The sequence below is a fragment of the Trachypithecus francoisi genome, unplaced genomic scaffold, assembly GCF_009764315.1.
Source record: "Trachypithecus francoisi isolate TF-2019V2 unplaced genomic scaffold, Tfra_2.0 Lachesis_group13, whole genome shotgun sequence".
Taxonomy (NCBI): domain Eukaryota; kingdom Metazoa; phylum Chordata; class Mammalia; order Primates; family Cercopithecidae; genus Trachypithecus; species Trachypithecus francoisi.
The window spans coordinates 21,555,066-21,575,688 of NW_022681458.1; the positions used below are offsets into that span (position 1 = coordinate 21,555,066).

The 20,623-nt window shown below is 57.9% G+C and overlaps 2 protein-coding genes across 12 annotated transcripts; both read right to left on the reverse strand.

Moving 5' to 3' along the window:
- Positions 1 to 7,288: 7,288 nt before the first annotated feature.
- Positions 7,289 to 15,446, reverse strand: GMPPA (GDP-mannose pyrophosphorylase A). 11 transcript variants are annotated; one of them, XM_033230103.1, is made up of 14 exons: positions 15,332 to 15,446; positions 14,257 to 14,316; positions 14,057 to 14,154; positions 12,713 to 12,816; positions 12,253 to 12,439; positions 11,848 to 11,907; positions 10,074 to 10,204; positions 9,418 to 9,432; positions 8,926 to 9,060; positions 8,733 to 8,830; positions 8,518 to 8,564; positions 8,207 to 8,299; positions 7,857 to 8,025; positions 7,289 to 7,584 (listed from the first exon to the last, which is right to left on the reverse strand). In XM_033230103.1, the coding sequence occupies exons 2-14, from the start codon at positions 14,294 to 14,296 to the stop codon at positions 7,484 to 7,486; spliced, it is 1,278 nt and encodes a 425-aa protein (XP_033085994.1). In that variant the 5' UTR covers positions 14,297 to 14,316; positions 15,332 to 15,446; the 3' UTR covers positions 7,289 to 7,483. The 11 variants fall into 11 exon arrangements, with proteins under 11 accessions (XP_033085994.1, XP_033085999.1, XP_033085995.1 ...); XM_033230108.1 differs by having other exon boundaries at positions 14,257 to 14,311; positions 15,332 to 15,408; XM_033230104.1 differs by having other exon boundaries at positions 15,312 to 15,404.
- A 6-nt stretch (positions 15,447 to 15,452) lies between these two features.
- SPEGNB (SPEG neighbor) lies at positions 15,453 to 18,024 on the reverse strand. The gene is made up of 4 exons (XM_033230115.1): positions 17,788 to 18,024; positions 17,154 to 17,461; positions 16,412 to 16,553; positions 15,453 to 16,222 (listed from the first exon to the last, which is right to left on the reverse strand). Exons 1-4 carry the CDS (start codon positions 17,913 to 17,915, stop codon positions 16,084 to 16,086), a joined length of 717 nt encoding a protein of 238 aa, XP_033086006.1. The 5' UTR covers positions 17,916 to 18,024; the 3' UTR covers positions 15,453 to 16,083.
- Between the last annotated feature and the right edge of the window lie 2,599 nt (positions 18,025 to 20,623).

The following is a 20,623-nucleotide window of genomic DNA, read 5'->3' on the forward strand; positions in this document are numbered from 1 at the left end:
GTGCTCCGGAGCCCACCCCATGCTTAATAATTCAGGACATGTCAACAGCGTTTCACCGGCAGCACGGGCGTCAGGAGCCAGGCCAGGGGAGGGGGCAGTCCCCAGCCCAGGACAGGGATCCCGAGACTGAGGCTATCCCCCAAACTCCTGCTGCACCCTAGCCGCTCACTGGGTCCCCAGATCTCCCCACTCCCTGGCCACCCAGGGAAAGGTGCCGTGCCCAGGGTCCTCAGCTCATTCTTTGCCACTTTCCTGGCCCACACCCCATGAAGGGTCGGCCAACTCTATCCCCCCACCTCCTGGCCTCCCAGACTCCTGACTCCAGCACCCAGTCACCACCTGATCCCACTACCCGACTCACAGCAGCTTCCAGAAACTCCTTGAGAGAGCCACTTGTTTGAATGAGGGAGGGGAGGGGGGCAAAGGAGGGCAGGCTAGACAGACCAGGGGACAACTGTGACTCCAAGATTCTCAGCTTCCCTGGAGCTTTGCTCCTGATTTCAACACCCACCAGCCCCTGCTCCCTCTGGGAGGCTGGCTGCCCTCACCCTCATTTTGCCCCCAACCCCAATCTCAGTCATTTATATGTCTGGGACAGAGAGAACCCTGGCCAGCTTGCATACCTGTGGCCACTTTGCTTCCCCAAATGTTCCCCAAATCGCTTGCCACAATCAGGCTTCAGGGGAGGGGTGTTGGGTAAACAAGCCAGGGAGCAAAGGGGAGGTATATTTCGGGGGTGCTCTATATGTAGGGGGACAGGGCATGCAATGAAGGGAGAGGAAGAGCCCCAGTGGGGGCATGGAAGGGAGCAGGAAGATGTGCTGGGTGTCAGTGGGAGCAAATGCTCTCCTAAGTAAACGGGTTTGAGGGATGCCTGGCAGAGTGGGGCAGGAGAGCCCTAATGGGTCTGCTGTGTGCTTGTGGAGGGGAACAGCCATGTGAGCCATCATCATAGGCGGGGGTGGGAGCCTCAGTTGACTGGCCAGTAGGGGATGCATCCTTGCCCCCAGGGTGGGGGTGGCAAGAATCAGTGCTTGTGCCCTGGGGCCCCATGTGAGAGCATGTGCCCTCACAGGGGAGGAAAGGGGGGCTGATTAATCCGGGCGCTAATGAGCAGCAGGGAGAGGAAGCATGGACGGGTGGGGGGAGGTGGCTCCATCGATCCAAGCCGCGGAACCAGCAGCTGAAAAAAAAGTGAGAAGGGAATCGATCTGAGGGAAACGGCAGCTGCTGGGGATTAGAGCCCGAGGTCCACCCGCGGCCCAATGGCCACCCCGCCCCCTGCGTCAGGCCTGGCCCTGCAGCCTCTGCCTGGCCCCAGGGGAGGGGTCCAGGGATGGCTCCCTTGGCGGCCAGGAGCCACTTTGCCCACCCTGGCTGCAAGGCCAGGTCAGGCCCCATCAGGGTCACCCCAGCATGGAGCCTGCCCACACACCCAGCCCTGGCCATGCATGGTGCCCTGCCTAGGTTGTCCCTAGCCTTTAGGCAAAGTGGCTTCCCCAGGGACCCCACAGTTGGGCTTCCCCACAAGGCTCCGATGAGTCTGGGTCAGCTGGTTCCCCAAGCTGGGAAGATAAGACCCCTGGGGCAGGGTGCTGCATCTGGCTGGGACATAGTGTCCCAGAAGGGAAAGTGGGATTGGCATTGGACGAAGCCGCTGAGTTAGCACTGAAAGTGGCCAAGTGACCACAGACAGCCTCCACTCTCTGTCCCATGCCCAGGCAGCCCCCTCCTTCGCTCTACCCTTCCTGGTAGACTTCCAGACCTTTCCAGAGCTCCCCCCCACTGTTCCTCCCCATCCTTCTCTCTCTTCCCCTTTCTCCTAATATTGATTTTTCTTTTCTTGTTTTTTTTAAAAGTGACTTAATTGCTTTTTAAGGTTACTTCAGTCTCGGGCCCTGCCAAGAAAGCGGGGAACTGCCCCCCAAACTCTCCCCAGCACTTGTTACTACCCAGAAGTGCATACGTGTCTCTGAATTCCCCCACCATCCATTGAGATCTTGGGGTCACACTTCCCCAACAACATACTGGCCTCCATCGTGAGACAAATCACACCCTCCTTCCTCCTGAGGGATGGCAGGACGCCTTCAACCTCTATAAGGAAATTAATCGGGTGGTAACTGGGTATAAGGGGCATGTGGGGGGTGCTGTGAGGGGAGCTCCAGGCTGCCAGGAAGTGGAGCAGCAATTAGCTGCATGCACACCCCCACCACTGCCCCACAGCCAGCTGTCTCCAATTGTCCCCAAGCCCCCAGCTCCAGTCTCACAGATCTCCAGGAATCTGGTGATGTTCTGGGGGAGTACCCCCATCCTTCCAGCTCATCTCTTGACCTTTCCATCTACTTCTCACCAGGCTCTCTGGCCCCCTCCCTGTCTCTCTATACCCCCTTCGCCTCTGGCCCCGTCCCATCTCTCCTCCCTCTCCCCGCTTCCCTGCCTGCCTCCCTCTCTGCCCGGCTGCAGTTGGGTGATAATCTCCCTCATTTAGCCTCCCGGCTGCTTCCCCGGCTCATTGCCCAGCTGGTCCCTGGGGCCCGGCCCAGCTTCTTCCCCACCCCCACCCCAGCCCTGCGCCCAAGCTCCCCCATCCCTCCCTGCTTCCCCCACCCACTCCCGGGGGACCAGCTGCCCCTTGCAGTGAGGCGTCAGGGACAAGTGTGGCTGGCCAGGTCCTTAGCTGGGTGTGAGCAAAGGCGGCGGGGCTGTTAGGGACCCTGGACTGGGAGTGCAGGGAGCTGGGTGTTGCGGGGTCAGAATGTGAAGCTTCATCCCAGGTTCCTCTGCTCTCCGGTTGTCCCCATTCCTCAGATTTATTCCCAGTCCAGTTCACCCGCCTCCACCCCCCAGGGCATGAGCTTCCTGACCGTGAGAATGAGTGGTAGTTGGACTGGGACGAGGTTTGGTAACGGGGTCGGGTGGGGGGCGCGTGCAGAGGGGGAGAGAGACAGGGAGAGCAGTGGGTTTCTGGCTCAAGGTTCCTGGGAGGAGGCATGGAGATTTTGTTTGGGCAAAATGCCCCAAAGGCAGACCCAGAGACCTCCCAGGATCCAACCTGGGAGGTTCCAAGGGCGTTTTCTCAAAGCACAGGAACCCCCAAACTGATGCCCAGATTCCTTGCCTGGCTGGCCCCATTCATAAACCCCCCGAATTCCTAGACAGCATTCTCCTAAAGGTGCCCAGCCTCCCTCTGCACGCAGAGGACACCCTCCCCAGCCCAGACACCTGGCCCTGGTGCGGACCAAGTGGTGAGCCAGTGTGGGACAGATGTGGGCGGGAAGGGACCAGGAATGGGGGGCTGGGGCCTGGGCTAGGCCAGGCCTGGCTGGTGAGCACACAGCGGTGACAAACGGGCTGTGCGGGGGCCGAGGGGCGGGGGGTGGACGGCGGCTGATTTATCTGGGTTATTTATGCCGTGGACGAGGCAGGAGAAGCAGTTAATGAGAGTCCCAGCGAAGGGGGTGGGGAGGCCCGAACGTGATCTGAGGCGACTGAAGTGGGTTAGCGTCCTGCCACCAGGCCCCGCCCCCACTGTCCGCCAGTACTCCCTGCACCCCCGCCCCATCTTCCTAGGGCCAGCCCAACCCAGCACCTTCTCCCGAGTCTCATACCAACACTTCCCATCTCCTTTCAGGTACTCCCAAGCTGAGGCAACGGGTCCCTGGGACTATAAGGACACCAGGTCCAAGACGGGATGGGCACATCAGGAGGAAATGGGGAAGACACCAGGAAAGGGAGGGCAGGAAGATGAAAAATCCTGGCTGGCCAGAAACTAACAAAGTCTGTGGGGCCTGCAGGGGAGGGCTGGGATGGACACAGCCATCGTGGGAGTGGGTGTGCAGCTGACAGCCTCAGAGCTGAGGCTGCGGAGGGCAAAGGGCATGGGGTAGAGAGGCGGTGTCTGCCAGTAGCCACAGCGGGGGCCTGAGTGGCAGAGACAGGCTGGCCGGGAGGGGGTGCTGGTCAGAGAGCAGAGAGAGCCAAGGAAGGAGGGGGAGAAGATCCAGGAAGGAGGGGAAGAGGGCTTTGCAGCAGTGAAAGCTGCTGGGAGCAGATAAGGCGGCACAGCAGCAGGAGGGATTAGAGCTCAGAGGGAAATGTGGGGAGCGGCGTGGGATGCGGGGGCAGGGAGGAGAAGGTTGAGGGCAAGACACTAGGGCCAAGGAGATAAGTGGGAAAGTGAGGGCTGTGAAGGTGGCAAAGGGTTTCATCAGGGGCCAAGAGGCAGTCATCCACAGGGAGAGGAGAGAAGGAGTTCCTGATCCTTCTCTCCTCTGTCTTGGGAGAGGGGACCTTCCTGCCACTGACGGAGCCCCCCCTCCACCACACCCCATGCATGTTGGGGGCAGCAGAGAGACGCAATACCAAGGGTTGAGAACGGGGGGATTTTGGGGTGAGGGCAGTGGCAGGGGCCAACCCTAGCAGCTGAGCTGAAGGCTAGACTGAGAACACACAGCACCCCCTTGAGGTGGCCAGTGGAGCACAAGGGTGCCGCAGCGATCAGTGCTGGCACCGAAACCTTTAGTGCCCAGGCTGTGGCAAAGATCAGTTTCAGAGGGGGCTTCTTCATGGGGAGGGGTGTGGGCTTGGAAGGAGGGCAGATGGCTTCCTAGGGATCCTGCCTCAAACTCTAACACCCCTCACCACTCCTTGCCCTCCTGCTCTCTGAGCCTCCCAGGATGTACTTGGGGTGGGTGAGGCCCCCTACTCCCTCCAGAGCAGAGCCCAGGGCAGTTCAGAGGTGGCCATGGCGGCAGAGGGGAGCCTTGGGGAAGGAAGGGGAGCAGGAAGGGCTGGGGGAGGGGAGCGGGGGTGGCGGGCGGGGCCGGGTAATTGCATGTTTGCCAGTTCTCCTGTCTCTGCACACAAGGGAGCGTGTGTCGGTGGGTGTAGCTTCGCCTCAAGGAGTATGTGTCTGTTGGCAGAGGTGTCAGTGTGTCTGTGTCAGGGGTTTGGGCTCTCCTTGGCCCCCGCCCACCCCTTTCCCCCCTTTGTGTTTTGGGGAGTGCAGCTCTGGGCACACCCAGCTGTGCTCCGTGAGGATGCAGCAGATGTGGCGGGGCCCCAGCTGTGCCTGCTTCCCGGAGAGGGGGAGGGGGCTGCAATCTGCTCCCCCGATAATGGCTGCTAAGTGCCAGGGGGAGGGGATTGAGACGGAGGTGGGACCGGGTCCCCCGGCAGCCTGGCTGAGGGGACGGGAGGGAGATGAGGGCTCTGCCCCCACCCCACCCTGTCCTGGCCAGCCTCCCCCAAGTCTGTGTTCTTGGCTCAGCCTTTCCCCCTTGGCTGGCTCCTGAAGCCCATCCAAATTTCTCTCCACACTCTGTCCCTGTCCCCGGCTCTCCTCCCCCTGTCGCCCCATCCAGCTTGGTGCCAGGGACCCACCCCCCTCCCCGGCCCCCAGCTTGCTCCCCCTCACTGATTTTACAGAATAATCTTTTTATGGAAACTGAAAAAAGCACTAATGGCAGGAGCACACCCCTCCCCCGCATCCCTCCCCCGCTCATCCCCCACTTCCCACCCCAGTTCCCTCGTTTCTCCCTTCCCAGACCCTCCCCGGGCCGGTGCCCTCCTACCCATACACGGCCAATGATGGTTGGGCACAGGGTCCCAGCAGCGGTGGACAAGGGGGCTCCCTGCACCCCGTCCAGGGGCAGGTGCTCCATCTTGGGTCTCTCAGAGATGGATGGGATTTTAGGCCCCTCCCAGCACAGAAGTGGGATGGGGAGGAGTGGGGGGGCATGTCCTTCTTAGACGCCCCCCAACAACAGTGACTGCTTCAACCTGGGGGGCATGTTACAAAGACCTCAGCTTCACTTGCGGCACCCCCCTTCAAACACTGACCCTTTCCCCTTCCAGTGCCTCTCCCCACCATGTCCCCACCCCCACTGGGTCTAGGAGGGGGATCCCGGGGGCCAGGGCCTGACACAGACTTATTGGATTTCACGGTGTTTTGCTGAGAAAATAATTAAATTATCATATTTATGATAGAGCTGCCATGGCCTCTGCCAACCACTCGGAACAGAAGGGTCAGGACTTGGGGGGAGGAGAGGGAAGGGACCTAGCTCCTGGTCCTAGGACCCACCCTCTCCCAGCCCCTTCCTTGGGGTGATGACCCCAGCCCAGAGTGGGGACCTGCAGCCCCTACCACTCCCACTAAGACAGATAGTGAAGGTCTGGGCTGGAGGCCAGGACAGGAGGAACTGAGGAACTAGGGACAGCTTATAGGTCAGGACTGCTACACCATGTAGATCATTCCCCACACGCTGGCACATAGCCCACGGGACCTGAGGGACCTGGGAGGTCACATCTAGCCCAATCCCCAAGTCACCCTCAGTCCAGCTCCTGAGAAAGTGCAGCTTCCTAACTGCTGGGCTACAAAGCTATGAAACCCTGGGCTCTGTCCCGGAGCCTGGTGCTGATAAAAAGGCCCCGGCACCCTGCCGCCTGCCACCCCTGCCTACTGCCAGGACCCCCTCCTTTCTCCCACCCACGCCCTGCACCCCCCATTCTCTTCGGGTAATTAGATTCCTCTCAATTAGCAGATTACGATCATTACCAGCTCATCTGGCAACACAGCTCCGCACCCACAGCTGGGGAAGGGGGGCACCGAGAGGGGCACATGGGGGTCATGGGCAAACATGAGAGATGGCTGGGAGAGGAGGGCTGAGGCCTCCCAAAGGGCAGGGCCAGGAGGACAGGAAGTGGTGAGGGCCTTCCCAGAACAGGGTGCCTCCCACTGTGCTTCAAAGAGAATGGCACCAGCTCAGGCCCACCCAGCCTGCCAGGGGAGTGGAAGACAGAGACATGAGGCCTCGGGTAGAGGCGAAACCCCCACCCTGCCAAAAGCCAAGCTGGGAGCAGATGGAGCTGGCAAAGCGGAAAACCGGCCAGGGCTGGGCTCGGCGGGAACTGAGCAGAGCGGGTTGTGGGGATCAGCCTCTGGGCCTGTGGCCCCGGTTCCTGTGCCCGCTGCCCAACCGAAATCCTTCACCCTTCCCTTCGGAATCCTTGCACATGGGGGCCTGAGCCAGGCTCCGTGGGGAGGAACAGGGAGGCAGGAAGGCAGGGGCGAAGGCGGGGGCCAGGCAGGCTGGGGAGCCTTGAGGGCCTTCCTCCCGAGCAGCGCACGAGGCTGAGGCAGTGGGAGGGGGAGATTTACCAGGGCTCCAGATTCATTATTCATGAGCCCGCAGCAACGACTCCAATTTAAATGCTAATGTGGGGGGGCCTGACTCAGCTGCCCCGCTTCCGCCCCCACCCCCAGCCCAGACATAAGTAGAGTCCGTGCTGGCTCCAAGGTTCATGGGGTTTATTAGGGAGTCGGGAGGGAGAAAGCCCAGGAGTCCCCAGGCCACCCACATTGCTCCCCAGCGTGTGACGATCCTGCCTGGCTTTCTCTGGTCCTTTCTAGACAGAGGCTGGCCAAGCAGCAGGCAGCCTCAAGGGGAGTGGGTAGGAGCTGGAGGCCTTCTGGCAGCCCCACTCAGAGGATGATCTGGTTGGTGAAGCTTCGGCTCAGCTCCTTGTGTGGCAGAACAATCGAGTTCAGGATGAGCACCTCGGCAGGGATCCGGACTCGGCAGCCTGCAGCGTGGATGAGGGCATCAGGGGAGGTCATGGGAGGGGAGATAGGAGCGGGGAGCTGGGGGCCACTGCCAGCAGAGAGGGACCCCTCCTGCCCATCTGTGCCCCTGGCCTCATGCCCCTGGTGACTCACACAGGGCCTGGCACACAGCAGGCCCCGGTAACTGTTTGCTCAAAGAAGAAACACGCATGCACACAGAGGAGTGAATGCTCCCCAGAGTCACTGGCCGTCCGCTGTGGGGTTCCCCCAGCCCTGGCCCTGGAAGCCATACCCAGGATGGTGATGGCAGGCAGCAACTTCCCATCCTTGAAGAGGCTCTCACTGTCCATGCGGGCTCGGGGATCATTGGGGTTGGGGTCATTGGGGGTACCCTCCACGCGGGCCCAGCGTCCCACGGTGCTCCCCCAGCCCACGATGCTATGCAGAACACACGTGTGCTCCTGCCAAAGAGGACGGTGAAAAGTAAGGGGAAGGGGTAGGAGGCAGCAGGAACCGGAAGGTGTGAGGTGGGGCCAGATGCAGAGCCCATGGCGTTCACCCTTCTCTGTTCTTGGGGGGATACCCGGGCCCTCTCCGCAGGCTCTTGGGGTGTCACATGAGGCTGTGTATGCTGGTGCCTACCTGCAATGTGGCTCCATGGAGGACAATGCTCTCCCGGAGGCGCACACCCTCACCCACGGTCACCCCCTTCCCGATGGAGACGTTGGGGCCCAGCTGTGGAGAGAAGCACACACCATAAGCCCTGGAGGGACTTGGAGGATCCCCAAATCCAACTCCCTTCTAGAACAGATAAGGCAGAATCGACCTGCTCGAGGCCACACAACAGGCTATGACAAAGTGAAGAAACCAGCACCCAGAACTCAGACAGTGTGGGCACCCTCCATCCATCCGACCACCACCCTTCCCTCCCTGGGGCTGTGCCCAGCACTCACCACAGCCGAGGGGGCCACCTTGGCGGTCGGGTGGATGTACACATTCCCTAGAAGCAGAAGAGAGGCCCTGGGGGCAAATATCCCAAACCGAATTTGGATCAGGGAGGGGCAGGGATTGAGGCTTCAACTCTGGACTCGAGGTCAAGAAACCTGGTTCAGAGGGCAGAGGGGCTGGGGTGGAAGCCAAAGGTTAGGAATTGGGGCAGGTTGGGTACCTCGGATCCGTGGGCCCCCTGGGGTGTGCTTGGCCAGCCGTTCTGGGTGAGTATCCTGGTATCGGCTCAGGTAGAGGCGGGAGGCGTAGAGGGCTGAACTGGGGGCCACAACGGGGGCAGGGGCTCAGGGGTCAGCAGGGCCTGTGCCCACCACCCCAAAGTTTCAATCCCCAGGGGACCCAGCCTTCCATACCCTGCGGACTTGATCTGGCTCCAGATACCATCAGTGAGATGCACGTATATCTGGCCCTGCCCTGCCAGGGCTGAAAACACATCCTGCTCTAGGCGGATGGTACCTGCCCCTGGCCACAAGCCTGGTGAGTCCTCCCTGGCAGAGAGGAAGAATGCTGACATCAGTGCCCCAGCTGAGCCCCGGCTGTGGGGCTAACACAGTCTCCCAGGGACAGGAGTGGGAGGGATTCCCACCACCTCTCTAAGCCCCTCTCTCCAGGTCTGGTCCGGTCCTCTCCAAAGGGCTGCTCACATCCCAGGAAACTCTCCTACCCAGCCCCAGCTCGGGTGGGTGCTATCACAAGGGAGCCCCAGGCAGAGGCCTGCTTCCCATCCCTGCCCCATTTCCAGAAGGAGTTCCCCCCATTTGCACATTCTCATCCCCATTCAGCCCTTTACCCCCTCCAAGTTACCCTCCCACTCATTGGATGGAATGAAACACAGACAGACTCACCCCAGAGCAAGGCAGCTGGTGAGGGCAGAGACAGTCACAGAAAGAGAGGGAGAGAGAGATGGTAGAGATGCCAGCTCAGCAGAGACAGAGACAGAGAGGCCAGGAGAGATGGAGAGGGAAGCAGAGACACGGGTGGGAGTGAGAAATGGCTATGAGCGGAGGAGGCCTTACATGGGGCGATGTCGGGGTAAGGCAAGGATCCCTAGAAGCGAACAGCTTCTAGCCCTAGGAGGGAAGACCCTGGGACTGGCGAGCAGGGCTCTAGGTGCTATGTTCCAAGGGGAGCCGCAGCCTGAGAGTGTGCATGTCTGTCTGTGTGTGCACGTGCACACGTCTGCACCCGAGCGTGTGTGCGCCCAACTGTGTGTTGCCGTCTGTTCTGAAAGACGTCTCTGGGACACTCAGGGCTTGGCAGAAATGGACCAGAAGGGGAGTGGGCAGGCAGTGACAGAGGAGGAACTGGGATGGATAAGGAAGAGGGACAGAATGAGGTTAGAAGGGGAGGGACTCAGGAGGCTCTGCTGGAGATGGCAAGTGGAGAAGGGAAAGGGGAGGAGGAAGGTGAGCAAGTTGAGATGGAGCCTGCAGAGACTGGTATGTGTTGGGGTCCGTGACTGGGGGTACTTGGGGTCACAGGGCTATGGGGCCTGCCTCACAATTGCCCATCCTGCTGATTACGCTGGAAGACATCCCGAAGAGGCTTCAGGGCTTCAGGAGAAAAGAGGTAGATGCCGCAGTTGATGATGTCACTGATAAATGTGCTGGGTTTCTCCACATAGTGCAATACCTGTGAACAGAGCAGGCTGGGTTCAGTAGAAGAAGGGACTACTGCCACAGTCCCCTAAGACCCTCTGATTTCCAGGCCCTTCCTGCCTCTTCTCCCTGCTGCCAGGGTGGCCTGGCTAAAATGCAGTGCGCGTCCGCATCCTACTGCCGCCTGGCTTTAAACCCCGAGATGACTGCCCTTCACCTGATTCACCTTCAGATAAGTCCAAAGTCCATGGCTTTCCCTGCCTGATCCTCCCCACCGCCTACCTCTCAGATGCGTTTCCACCCGACTGCATGCCTGTGCCTGGAATGGCCTTTCTCATCTCTTCATCTGGAAAGCCCACCTTTCCAAACCCAGTTGACACTGTCACTCCCTCTGTGCGTCCTCTCTTGCTGGCCCCAGAGTTAGCTATTCATGCCTGGGCACTCCTGAACTCTGGCCACGCCTCACCCTTGGCATTGTATCATTTGCAAAAGTTGGCTTTTGATTCTGTCACTCCTATTAGACTAACGGTGCCCATGAGGCAGGGACTGCACCCATTTGGCTCTGTTTCTCTCACACCTACCTGGTGCTTAGCACAAAACTATCTATGTGTATGTGTGTACATGCATGTGTGTGTGAGTGTTTATATGTATGTTTTATATTAAAGCACGAACAAATAAAAGGGGTATGTGAGGCGAGGTATGGTGGTGGCTCATGCCTATAATCCTAGCACTTTGGGAGGCTGAAGTGGGTGGATCACTTGAGCTCAGGAGTTCAAGACCAGTCTGGGCAATGTGACGAAACCCTGACTCTACTAAAAATACAAAAATTAGCCTGGCATGGTGGCACATGCCTGAATCCCAGCTACTCAGGAGGCTGAGGCAGGAGAATGGCTTGAACCCAGGAGGCAGAGGCTGCAGTGAGCCGAGATTACACCACTGCACTCCAGCTGGGCAACAGAGTGAGACCCTATCTCAAAAAAAAAAAAAAAAAAAATTTGCTGGGCATGGTGGCTCACGCCTATAGTCCCAGCTACTTGAGGGGCTGAAGTGGGAGAATGGCTTAAACTTGGGAGGTCGAGGATGCAGTGAGCCAAGACTGAGCCAAGATCGCACCAAGATCGTGCACTCCAGCCCGGAAGACAAAGTGAGACCCTGTCTCAAAAAATAAACAAATAAAGGAGGGAGGGTTATGTGAAAGTCAAGAGGCGTAGGAGAAGGGAGTTTCACAAACCAGGACAGAGCCCTGCTGCCTTGCCTATCATGTTGCTGCCTCCGGTATGTTATTTCCTACCTCCAGGCCTTTACAGCTGCCATTCCCTCCGCCTGTAGTACCTTCCTGTCTCTGTCATGTAGACAAATAGGACTCCGCTCAGACCTTGCTTCCTCCAGGAAGCCCTCCCTACTCCCACCCTGGCAAGGCTGGGCTGGGCCCCCCTTGGTCTTCCCATCATGCACTGTGCATACATTTACTACAGCACCACCTGCAGGAAAATTAACCATTCCCCCTCCCCCTGGTCAATCTCTCTTAAAGGGATGTAAGATGATTAATCGGGAGCATCTTACCTGTCTGACAAGACTAGGGCCCACCCTATACTGTGCCAGTATTCTCTAGAGGCCTGAGGTAGAGGGGATGATGACACAGAGTAGGCACCCACCCAGCCCCCTCTCTGCTCTCACCTCATGTGTCTGTGGATTCTCAACGATGCAGCCGTAGTTGAGGGACTGCGTCCTGTTAGCCTGAAAGACAGACACACCCGAGACAGTGACCTGCCTGCTCCAGGGCAGCCACGTCTGTTTTTCCTTTCTTTCCCTCCCCTACAGCACCTGGCATGCAGCTCTGCCACCGACAGGCCTTCAGCAAGGGTGGAAACTGACAGCTGCCCTCCCCCTCCCTACTTCTAAACAGCCAGAGGGCTCGGGGTCTCCACTAACACTTCCATGCCTGCCAGAGCAGCGCATCTCCCTCCTGACACCAGCTCCCACACCAACTGCCAGGGCGCCCCTGCCTCCCCAACACCCTGAATTCCAGGAAGCTCTTGGGATCACTTCCTTTACACCCTCCAGTCCTCCTGACCCCCTCACCGTAGTGCCAAGGAGTAAGAAAGGGTGACGCTGGCATCGGTGGGCTTCCAACATAGCACTCAAGGGGAAGTCGGAGCAGACATCAGCATTAAGCACGAAGAATGCCTCGGGGCTCCCAGCCAGGATCTGGTCTCGAAAATGGTAGAGACCACCCCCTGTGCCTAGGGGGGCAAATTCCTGCAGATACCTGTCCCCAGGGACCCAAGAGCCAGCTCAGTGGATCTTAGGAAACAGATACCATGAGCCAGGGCACCTGACCCCCACCGCCTGCTCCCAGGAGTACTCCTGCCCAAGGCCCACAGAGAAACTCTATATATTCAGGGATTCAGTGATGTCCAAATAAGAATCCTTCTACTAGGTGAGGATGAACTCTGGCAAATGCTGACTCAACCCACTCCCAAGAACTCAAGAGGCCTAGGGCATCCTCCCCACCCCCATATACGAGTGGGTGCACAAACACCTGACTGGAAGGTTAAACTCCTGCTGGGCAGCTTCTAGGAACTGGGTGAGGGGCTCATCAGGTTGGTAGAAGCCAACGAGCAGAATCTCCTGCATCCCAGGGACCTGAGGAAAAGGGAAAGGCTGGGAGGAAGAATGTCTAACAGGAGGTGATGTTGGGGAAATCCTTAGTGCTGGCCCAAAGTCCAGAAACCAGTTTTAGCCTCAGCTGTGGGGTCCCAGGGCACTGACCACTCTGGGCTATTTTCTCCTGTGGACAGTGAGGAAGTTGGAGGAAGTCGGAGGCCTGATCTTTTTTTGTTTTGTTTTTATGAAAAAAGGTCTCACTCTGTTGCCCAGGCTGGAGTGCAGTGGCATGATTTTGGCTCATTACAGCCTCCACCTCCTGGGCTCAAGCAATCCTCCCACCTCAGCCTCTCAAGTTTCGAGGACTACAGCCATGTCACCACCTGCCTCAGCCTCTAGAGCAGCTAGGACTACAGCCAGGCCACCACATCTAGCTAATTTTTAAACTTTTTGTAGAGAAGGGGTCTCTTGATGTTGCCAAGGCTAGGCTAGAACTCCTGGCCTCAAGCGATCCTCCCAACTTGGCCTCAAAAAGTGCTGGGATTACAGACATGAGCTACCATGCCAGGCCTGATCTTTCAATCAATTATTATTACCCCCACCAACCAGAACTGGGACTCACTCTAAGAAAGACTTTGCCTACCAAGCTGCATTAATCCATTCCCCGCCTCCCACCCTCATTTTTATTATCCGTCAGCCTAAGCTTGAGATCAGCATGAGGTAAGGGTACCATGTATCAAGGGTCTGTGTTGTACATTTTACAAATGTCATTTCTAAGCTTCACCACCCAACAAAGTAGGTCTAATCTCCCCCATTTTACACATAAGGAAACTGAGTGTCAGAGAGGGTGTGTTATTTGTTGCAGGCCTCACAGCAGGCAGAGACTGAATTCAAACCAAAACCTTGCCTGTCTCAATACAAAAAGCAATAAAGAAATGAGCATCACGGTGATCAAGGATATGAATTTATGCCTGGTTATCATTAAGAGTCTCCATGCTACGACTTTACATTGTCTCCAAGATCCTTGCCTGATCTCACATTCTATACTTTAAAAATAGGAGTGAAATCTGAGCAGGAAGAGGCCAGATGAGAAACTAGATTAGGGGAAGACAGCAGGGCAGCTGCACAGCATAACTTGAGGGGGCGCCATTCACATTGTCATCTGTGAATGATGGTCCTTGGAGTTATGCCTGGTGGGAAGAGATTACGGTTGGGAAAGGGGGAAACAGCATGAAGATGAGCAGGAAGTGAGGGGAGAGAGGGGAGCCCCTGAGGTTACCTGGGCACAGGCTTCAATATGGTGTTGGATCATAGGGACCCCTGCCACAGGAAACAGTGGTTTGGGCACCTCAAAAGACAAAGGTCTGAAGCGAGTTCCTGGGAGAGGAGAGAGAACGTTTCGGCTTCCTGCCTTCCTCTGCCCCCATTCCGCCCACCACACCAGCCCAACCTCCTCCCCCCATTCCCCTGGCACCTCACCCTTTTGAGGGCCTCCAATCAGGATCACCGCTTTGAGCATGATGGTGACTGCTACCTAAACTTCAAATTCCAACAGAGAAATCAAGCTCAGATCTCATACCCCAACCAAGCCCCAAAACCCAAATAGCAACACTTAGCCCTCTCCCAAGATGTAAACCCAAAGCTCAATATAGTCTCTGCCTGGACCCAACACCTCACAAATCCCACACATCTCAAATCCCAGCGGAGAAATCAGGCTCAGATCTCACACCCCAACCAAACCCCAAACCCCAAATAGCAGCACTTAGCCCTCCCCCAAGATGTAAACCCAAAGCTCAATATAGTCCCTGCCTGGACAGAACCTCACAAATCCCACACATCTCAAATCCCAACCCAGATTCCAGTCGGCCTTCAAACCTCACAGTGATTCCTCCCAAATTCTGAAATTCACGCCCCACAATTTGATCTCTAAAAGACTTCCCTCTGGCCATGAACAAATTCTGCAAATTCAGAAACCTGGCAGAGACCCCCTTCTCAGACCCAAACCTCAAAATACTGAAGCCTCAAACTCACTGATGCCCAAAGTGTTGTGTCTTCATTCTAGATATTAAGCCCTGAATGCCAACAGTGAACCCTGTATATTGAACAGCAAACCCCGAGTGAGCCTCAGATATTTAACTTAAACCTGAACGTAACCCCCAAGTACTGAACTAACACTGATCTGAATTTGACGAACCCCCAATCCCAGCAAAAATCCTCTATATGCTGAACATGAATCCTAAAACTAACCTCTATATATTGAACCCCAAATCAAAAGACAGGTTTCCTTGGCATCTCAAACACTGAACCTATTGACCCCCCTCCAGTCCTAATACGGATGACTGGCTGGGTCTAAATCTCCGGATTCGGAGGACTGCTTGATTGCTGACCCTCTGAACCCCACAACTGACTCTGTCCAATAAACCCTGGCCTCTCATGGCCAGGGATTGTGGGACCAACACAGGCGCGGGCGCACCCACGGCCAGCCAGGACCTCGGAGCCTGCCCTCTGTCTAGAGGCTGTCCCCTGCCCCTTACCCCTTCCGTCACCCCTCCACCAGCTCTAGCTCCCTTTACTCCAGCTCTGCCGCTCGCTACTGCAAGCTTCTTCCGCGCACGTGTCTTCTCGCAAGTCGCGAGAACTCATTCGCAGGTTCTGCCGGGAATTGTAGTCTGAACCTTTCACCGCTTTCAAACTTAATGGGAGAGGAGAGCGGTGCTGCAGTCCGGGGGCGTGGCCAAGGTATCGAGGGGCGGGGTTAAATGAGAAGAAGGGTGGGGCCTGAGAAGCACAGCCTGGAACTTAAAGACTGGGAGCAGAGCTGTCGGGGAATGGGCCCCGGGACAGCAACCGAAGTGAGAAACTGGGTCCCAGAGGAAAACGGGACTAAGGACAGCAGGGGGGTGTGGCCAGCCCTGGAAGGGGCGGGGCCGGGGGCAAACAGCCACGAGGGGCTGGGGCTGGAGGCGCACAAAAGAGGAGAAGGCGGGGTCCCGGGCCCAGCCCCCGGTCCCGCTGGGAAGTGAGGGCGCCTTGGACGGTGAGGGCAACTGTATCAGGCTGACTGTCTGAAATGCAGCACCGCGCTAGGCGCTCTCCAGACTTCCCTGCGACTCCAACAGGCTGTGACCTTGGCGTGGGGGTCTGGAATACGTGTGGGCGCGGGTGCAGGGGAGAGGGAATGGCGACGTGGAAGAGCAGAACAGACGCGGAGAGTCAGAGAGCAGCTTTATTAAGCAAGCTGGAGGAAGGCTGTGGATCCCACCAGCCCCAGGCTCGGCGCCAGGGCGGAAGGTCCGGGGGTGTCGTTCAGGCTACGTCCACGCGAGCGAAGCTCTGGTCCATGCCCAGGCTGTTCTCCACGTACACCTCGTACTTGCCGCTGTCCTGGGGTGTGGCCCGGCGAATGGTCAGCGTCGTGGTGGTGCTGCCGATCTCGAAGAACACCCTGCGGAGGGGCGGCGGGAAGGAGGGCGGAGCCGCGGTCAGTACAAGGGCGCACTAGGCCGGGCTCCTTAGCCAACTCTGTTCCTCGCCGCCCAGTCCCCGCCCCCGTCACTCCCGTCAGATTTCTCGGCTCAGTCCCACCCAAGTTCCAGCCCCAGGCCCTGCCCGTGCCGCAGGTCCCAGCCCTCGCCTGTCATCCTCCTCAATGTCCTCCCCGTCCTTGGTCCAGCCCACGTCGGGCGCAGGCTCTCCCAGGATCTCCGCAGTCAGCGTCACGGTGGCGCCTTTGCGCGCCTTAGTGTTGTCGGGTCCCTTTTGAATCTTCGCCGGGACTAGCGGAAGGAAAGGGGAGCGAAACCCCGTGAAGGACCTGGAGATGAGGCAGGGCATCACTTCCCCAGCTAATACCTGGCACTAAATACAGATGCATTTAAACTCGCAGCGTGACGTTGAGCAAATCATTAGCCTCTCTGGTTTCATCTCCTTGGCTGTTAAAGGGACTTATCCCTACCTCTCCTCCTTCTCGGGGTCGAATAGAGTATCAAGAGATAAGGGGGGCGAAAACACCTGAATGTTCACACATCTCACGGTGCCTCTGAGACCGCTCCTGGTAGTGGAAATTGCCCAGAGTTGGGAGCCAGAAGACCCGTGTCCAACCCTGGCTCTGCCTCTGGCTTGCTGTGTGACGTTGGGGACCTGGAGCCGCGTGATGGAAGCCCACAGAGGACTGCATAGCCCGGGTGGGGCTGGATCCCGAGGTAGGTAAGGACGCACTTGGCTGGCGGCGGCGATGCGCCCAGGCTGTGCCCGGCGTTGGGCTGGTGGGGACCCTATAGCTAGGCCCAGAGGTAAACGCGCAGCTGGACCGGGCTGCGGGCTCTGACTGAGTGGTGCTGGTCTGCGCCCTGGCGCTGCGCCCGGGGCGCGCGTACCTTCCACGAGGATGCGCGCCGAGTCGGAGCACTGGCCGAAGGGGTTGGTAACGTTGATGCTGTACTGGCCTAGGTCTGCCAGCTCGCCGTCGCGCACCACCAGTGCCACCACGTCAGGGTCCTCGAAGACGTAGCGGTACTTGGGCCCGTCACATAGCTCCTTGCCGTCCTTACTCCAGCGGATGAATGGGTCCGGGAAAGCCGAAATGCGGCAAGTGAGCTTGGCCGCGCTGCCCTCGATCAGCACCACGTCCTTCAGCGGCTCCAGTACCCGCGGCGGCCCCTTCTCGCGCAGCTCCTTCCGGGACCTACCCCCAGGCGGAGTCAGGGTCCAGAGCTCCCAAGACAGGCCCGGCGGCAGCCCTTTCCGAGAGTACACCATCTCCTGCCTGCCCCCTGGGCCCGCCAGACCCCGAAACGTGTGGCTTGGTAGGGAAGAGGACTGCTCCTGAACTGCTGCCCTGATAGGATGATGCATTCCTGCCGGCCACTCCTCCACATCTCAGTAAAGACCCTCGCCTAAAACCAGTCATTCTAGAGGCTGCTGAAGCCGCTCAGCCCTTCCCCAAACCCCATTCAAGAATGCGCTCTCTGCAGCTCCCTTCCTCCACAGAGCTCCAGGGTTCCCTCTTACCTGTGGCCTCGGTAAGAGGCCTGGATGCGAATGGCCGCACTCTGGACCTGCGGGTCATTGATGTCCAGGGTACATCCAGGAGGTGGGGCCGCAGCCACTGGCTTTTTGGCAGGAGCTGCTTTAGACATCTGGAGAGTGGGCAACAAATATGGGGGTCCAGGTTGAGACAGAGGGTCCCACCTTTAGCCCTTTCCCTCCATGGTCAGAACATTCAGGGGGGTGGAGGAATGAGAGTGTCTGCGGCTTCTCTGAGGATAGGACTTACCGTGGAGGGGTTGACCTAGGCACTTGAGTCGCCTGGCTGGATTGCAGGCAGCACAGAGCCCTTCCGGATGGCACAGTAGGGGTGCAGGCAGGTGCTCAGCCCTGGGCCCGGTTTTATACATCGCTCCCCTCCTTGCCTTGTTTGGCGTGGTTGCCCCAAGCCCCCCGGGACCCCATCCCCCTCCCTCTGACCCAAGCAAGCTCTTTATTTAGCCTGCGGATGCCTGGGATGCTGGCTCAGCCGCTGGGCTAGGCCCGTGGGGGGAAACCCGAGCGGCTCTGGGGTGCACCTCGCGTCAGCACCTGGACAACTGGACAGCTGGATGCTGCCCTGTCCCCTCCCAGGGCAGGGGGTATCCATCCCACTCCCAGTAGGACCAGATTCAGCCCCTAGCTGACAAGAGATCCAGCTTCCTACTGGGGCAGTTTTTCACTCAGGTTGGGCTCTGGATAGTCAGACAACACACCCTGTTGGTAAGGGGTTTGAGTGTTTCGGGGGTGTCCCTGAATAAAGCCAGAGTAGCGTCGGGCTTGGGCCTCAGGGCCCCTACAGCTAATGGCAACAGGGCCACGTGGCTGTCAAGACCAATCCAGAAGCTCCTTGCTCTTACCCTACTCCCAACCCCAGGAGTCCAGGGTCGTTACTTCCACACTGTGCCCCCTGGTGGTAAACTGAGATAAACCGGGAGGGGACGGGAAAGATTTTTGAGAATAGCAGCCCCTCCATGCCATCCCTATCCCCATTCACTCCCCTCGATGTCACATGGTAGGGGCTGTTTAGACTGCACTGTCCTTGGAGATTAGCACCACTACTGGCCCCAACCCTAGGTCTGCCCAAGTCCTTTTTGGGGGCATAAATTGGTGCATCGGGGCATCAGACCACCTGGGGTAAAGGGGTTCAGTTAACCCCTCTGGGGCTTGCCTGGAGGCCAGTCTGCCCAGGCTGGGCACCTGGCAGAAGCATTGCTTCCATTCATTGGAACTACCCGCCCTAGTGTGGGGGCACTGTCACCTTTTGATCAGAGCAATTTTGACATAGCTCTGCTGACATAAATTACCTTTGCTCCTCCGGGTTTGGAACAAGCAGTTCACATGCCATTTCCAATGGAGATGGGAAGGGAGCTCAAGATCAGAGGGGGGACGGGAGAGGAATTTTACCATTTATCAAGATACGAGTTCAGGCACCTCATTTTTATACAAAACACTTGCAATGTGTAGGGGATTGGAGATTCTCACAGGCAAACTGTATATCTTCATCGCTAAAATGACAGGTAGGCAAGGCGTTGTTCTGGTCCCTTCCAGTTGGCTTTAACATCCTTTATTTTATGATGATGAGGCTTGCCTCTTCCCTGGGGTCCTGAGAAGCTAGAGAGGCTGGGCTGGGCTGAGCAAAAGGGTTGCCTGAGCTGGAGTCAAGGGGCCCTCAACCTCCATCAGCAACACAGTGATGTCAACTCTCTCTACCCTGGTCAGAGGCTTTGTTCCTTTTACTTTGCCAAGAGCAGAATTTTGAAGGTGGGGATGAGGGGAGCATTTCCTCTGGAGACAAGGAGATCTGGGTGCCCGCCAACCCCCCAACCCCACATCCCCAACCTCAGCGCAGGGCAGCTCAGTCCTAGATCCCAGTGACCATTCTATAGCATTGCAGGGTTGTGGCTAGAATCGAGGTGCTTTAGCACCCAGCAGACCTCCTAACTTGCCATGCGGACAAGAAGGTCCAGGCTAGTGTGTCCCTTAGTCCTAGGAAAATGCTGGACACAGCAGACCAGAGCACTCCCAGCTGGTGCTCTCCACGTGCTCTGATTTGTGCTGTGACATGGAGGGTGAGGGGCATGGGCCTGTTCTAGTGTTTCGTTTTGAGATGGAGTCTTGCTCCATCGCCCAGGCTGGAGTGCAGTCGTTGGCTCATTGCAACCTCCACCTCCCAGGTTCAAGCAGTTCTCCTGCCTCAGCCTCCTGAGTAGTTGGGATTATATGCATGCACCACCACGCCTGACTAGTTTTTGTATTTTTAGTAGAGATGGGGTTTCACCATGTTGGCCAGGCTGGTCTTGAACTCCTGACCTCAGGTGATCCAGCCACCTTAACCTCCTTGTCCTGGTTTCTTCCGCAGCTCCTCACACTACCTACTCTTGCCAACCATCAGGATGAAACCCACTCTGCTCCAGGGGTCAGGACCAGAACTCCTGCCTGTCTTCTAAGCAGAGTGAATGAGGCTGAGCCAGGATTGGGGTGAGGGCTGGCCTATTTCAGAGCCCAGCATCCCCCACATTGTGATGAGGGAACATGTGACAAGAGGTGGGGGCTACCAGAGCCTGGTTGCAGGGGTTCAGTGGATCTGCCAGCATTCCAGAAACTGCAAGGGGAGAAGCAGACCACAGTCTCCCCTCCCTCCAAGAATAAGGAGAGGTGAGGGTCAGAGGAGGGGGTTGGAAGGACCCAAAGTGCTAGCTGGTATATTCTGGAACGTGTGTGTTGGGGAATGCCCAGAGAGGGCTAAATGCCCCTGTCCCGGACTCACCCCTTCCCAGCGATCTTCCCCTCCAGCCATACCTCCCAACAGACACACAGG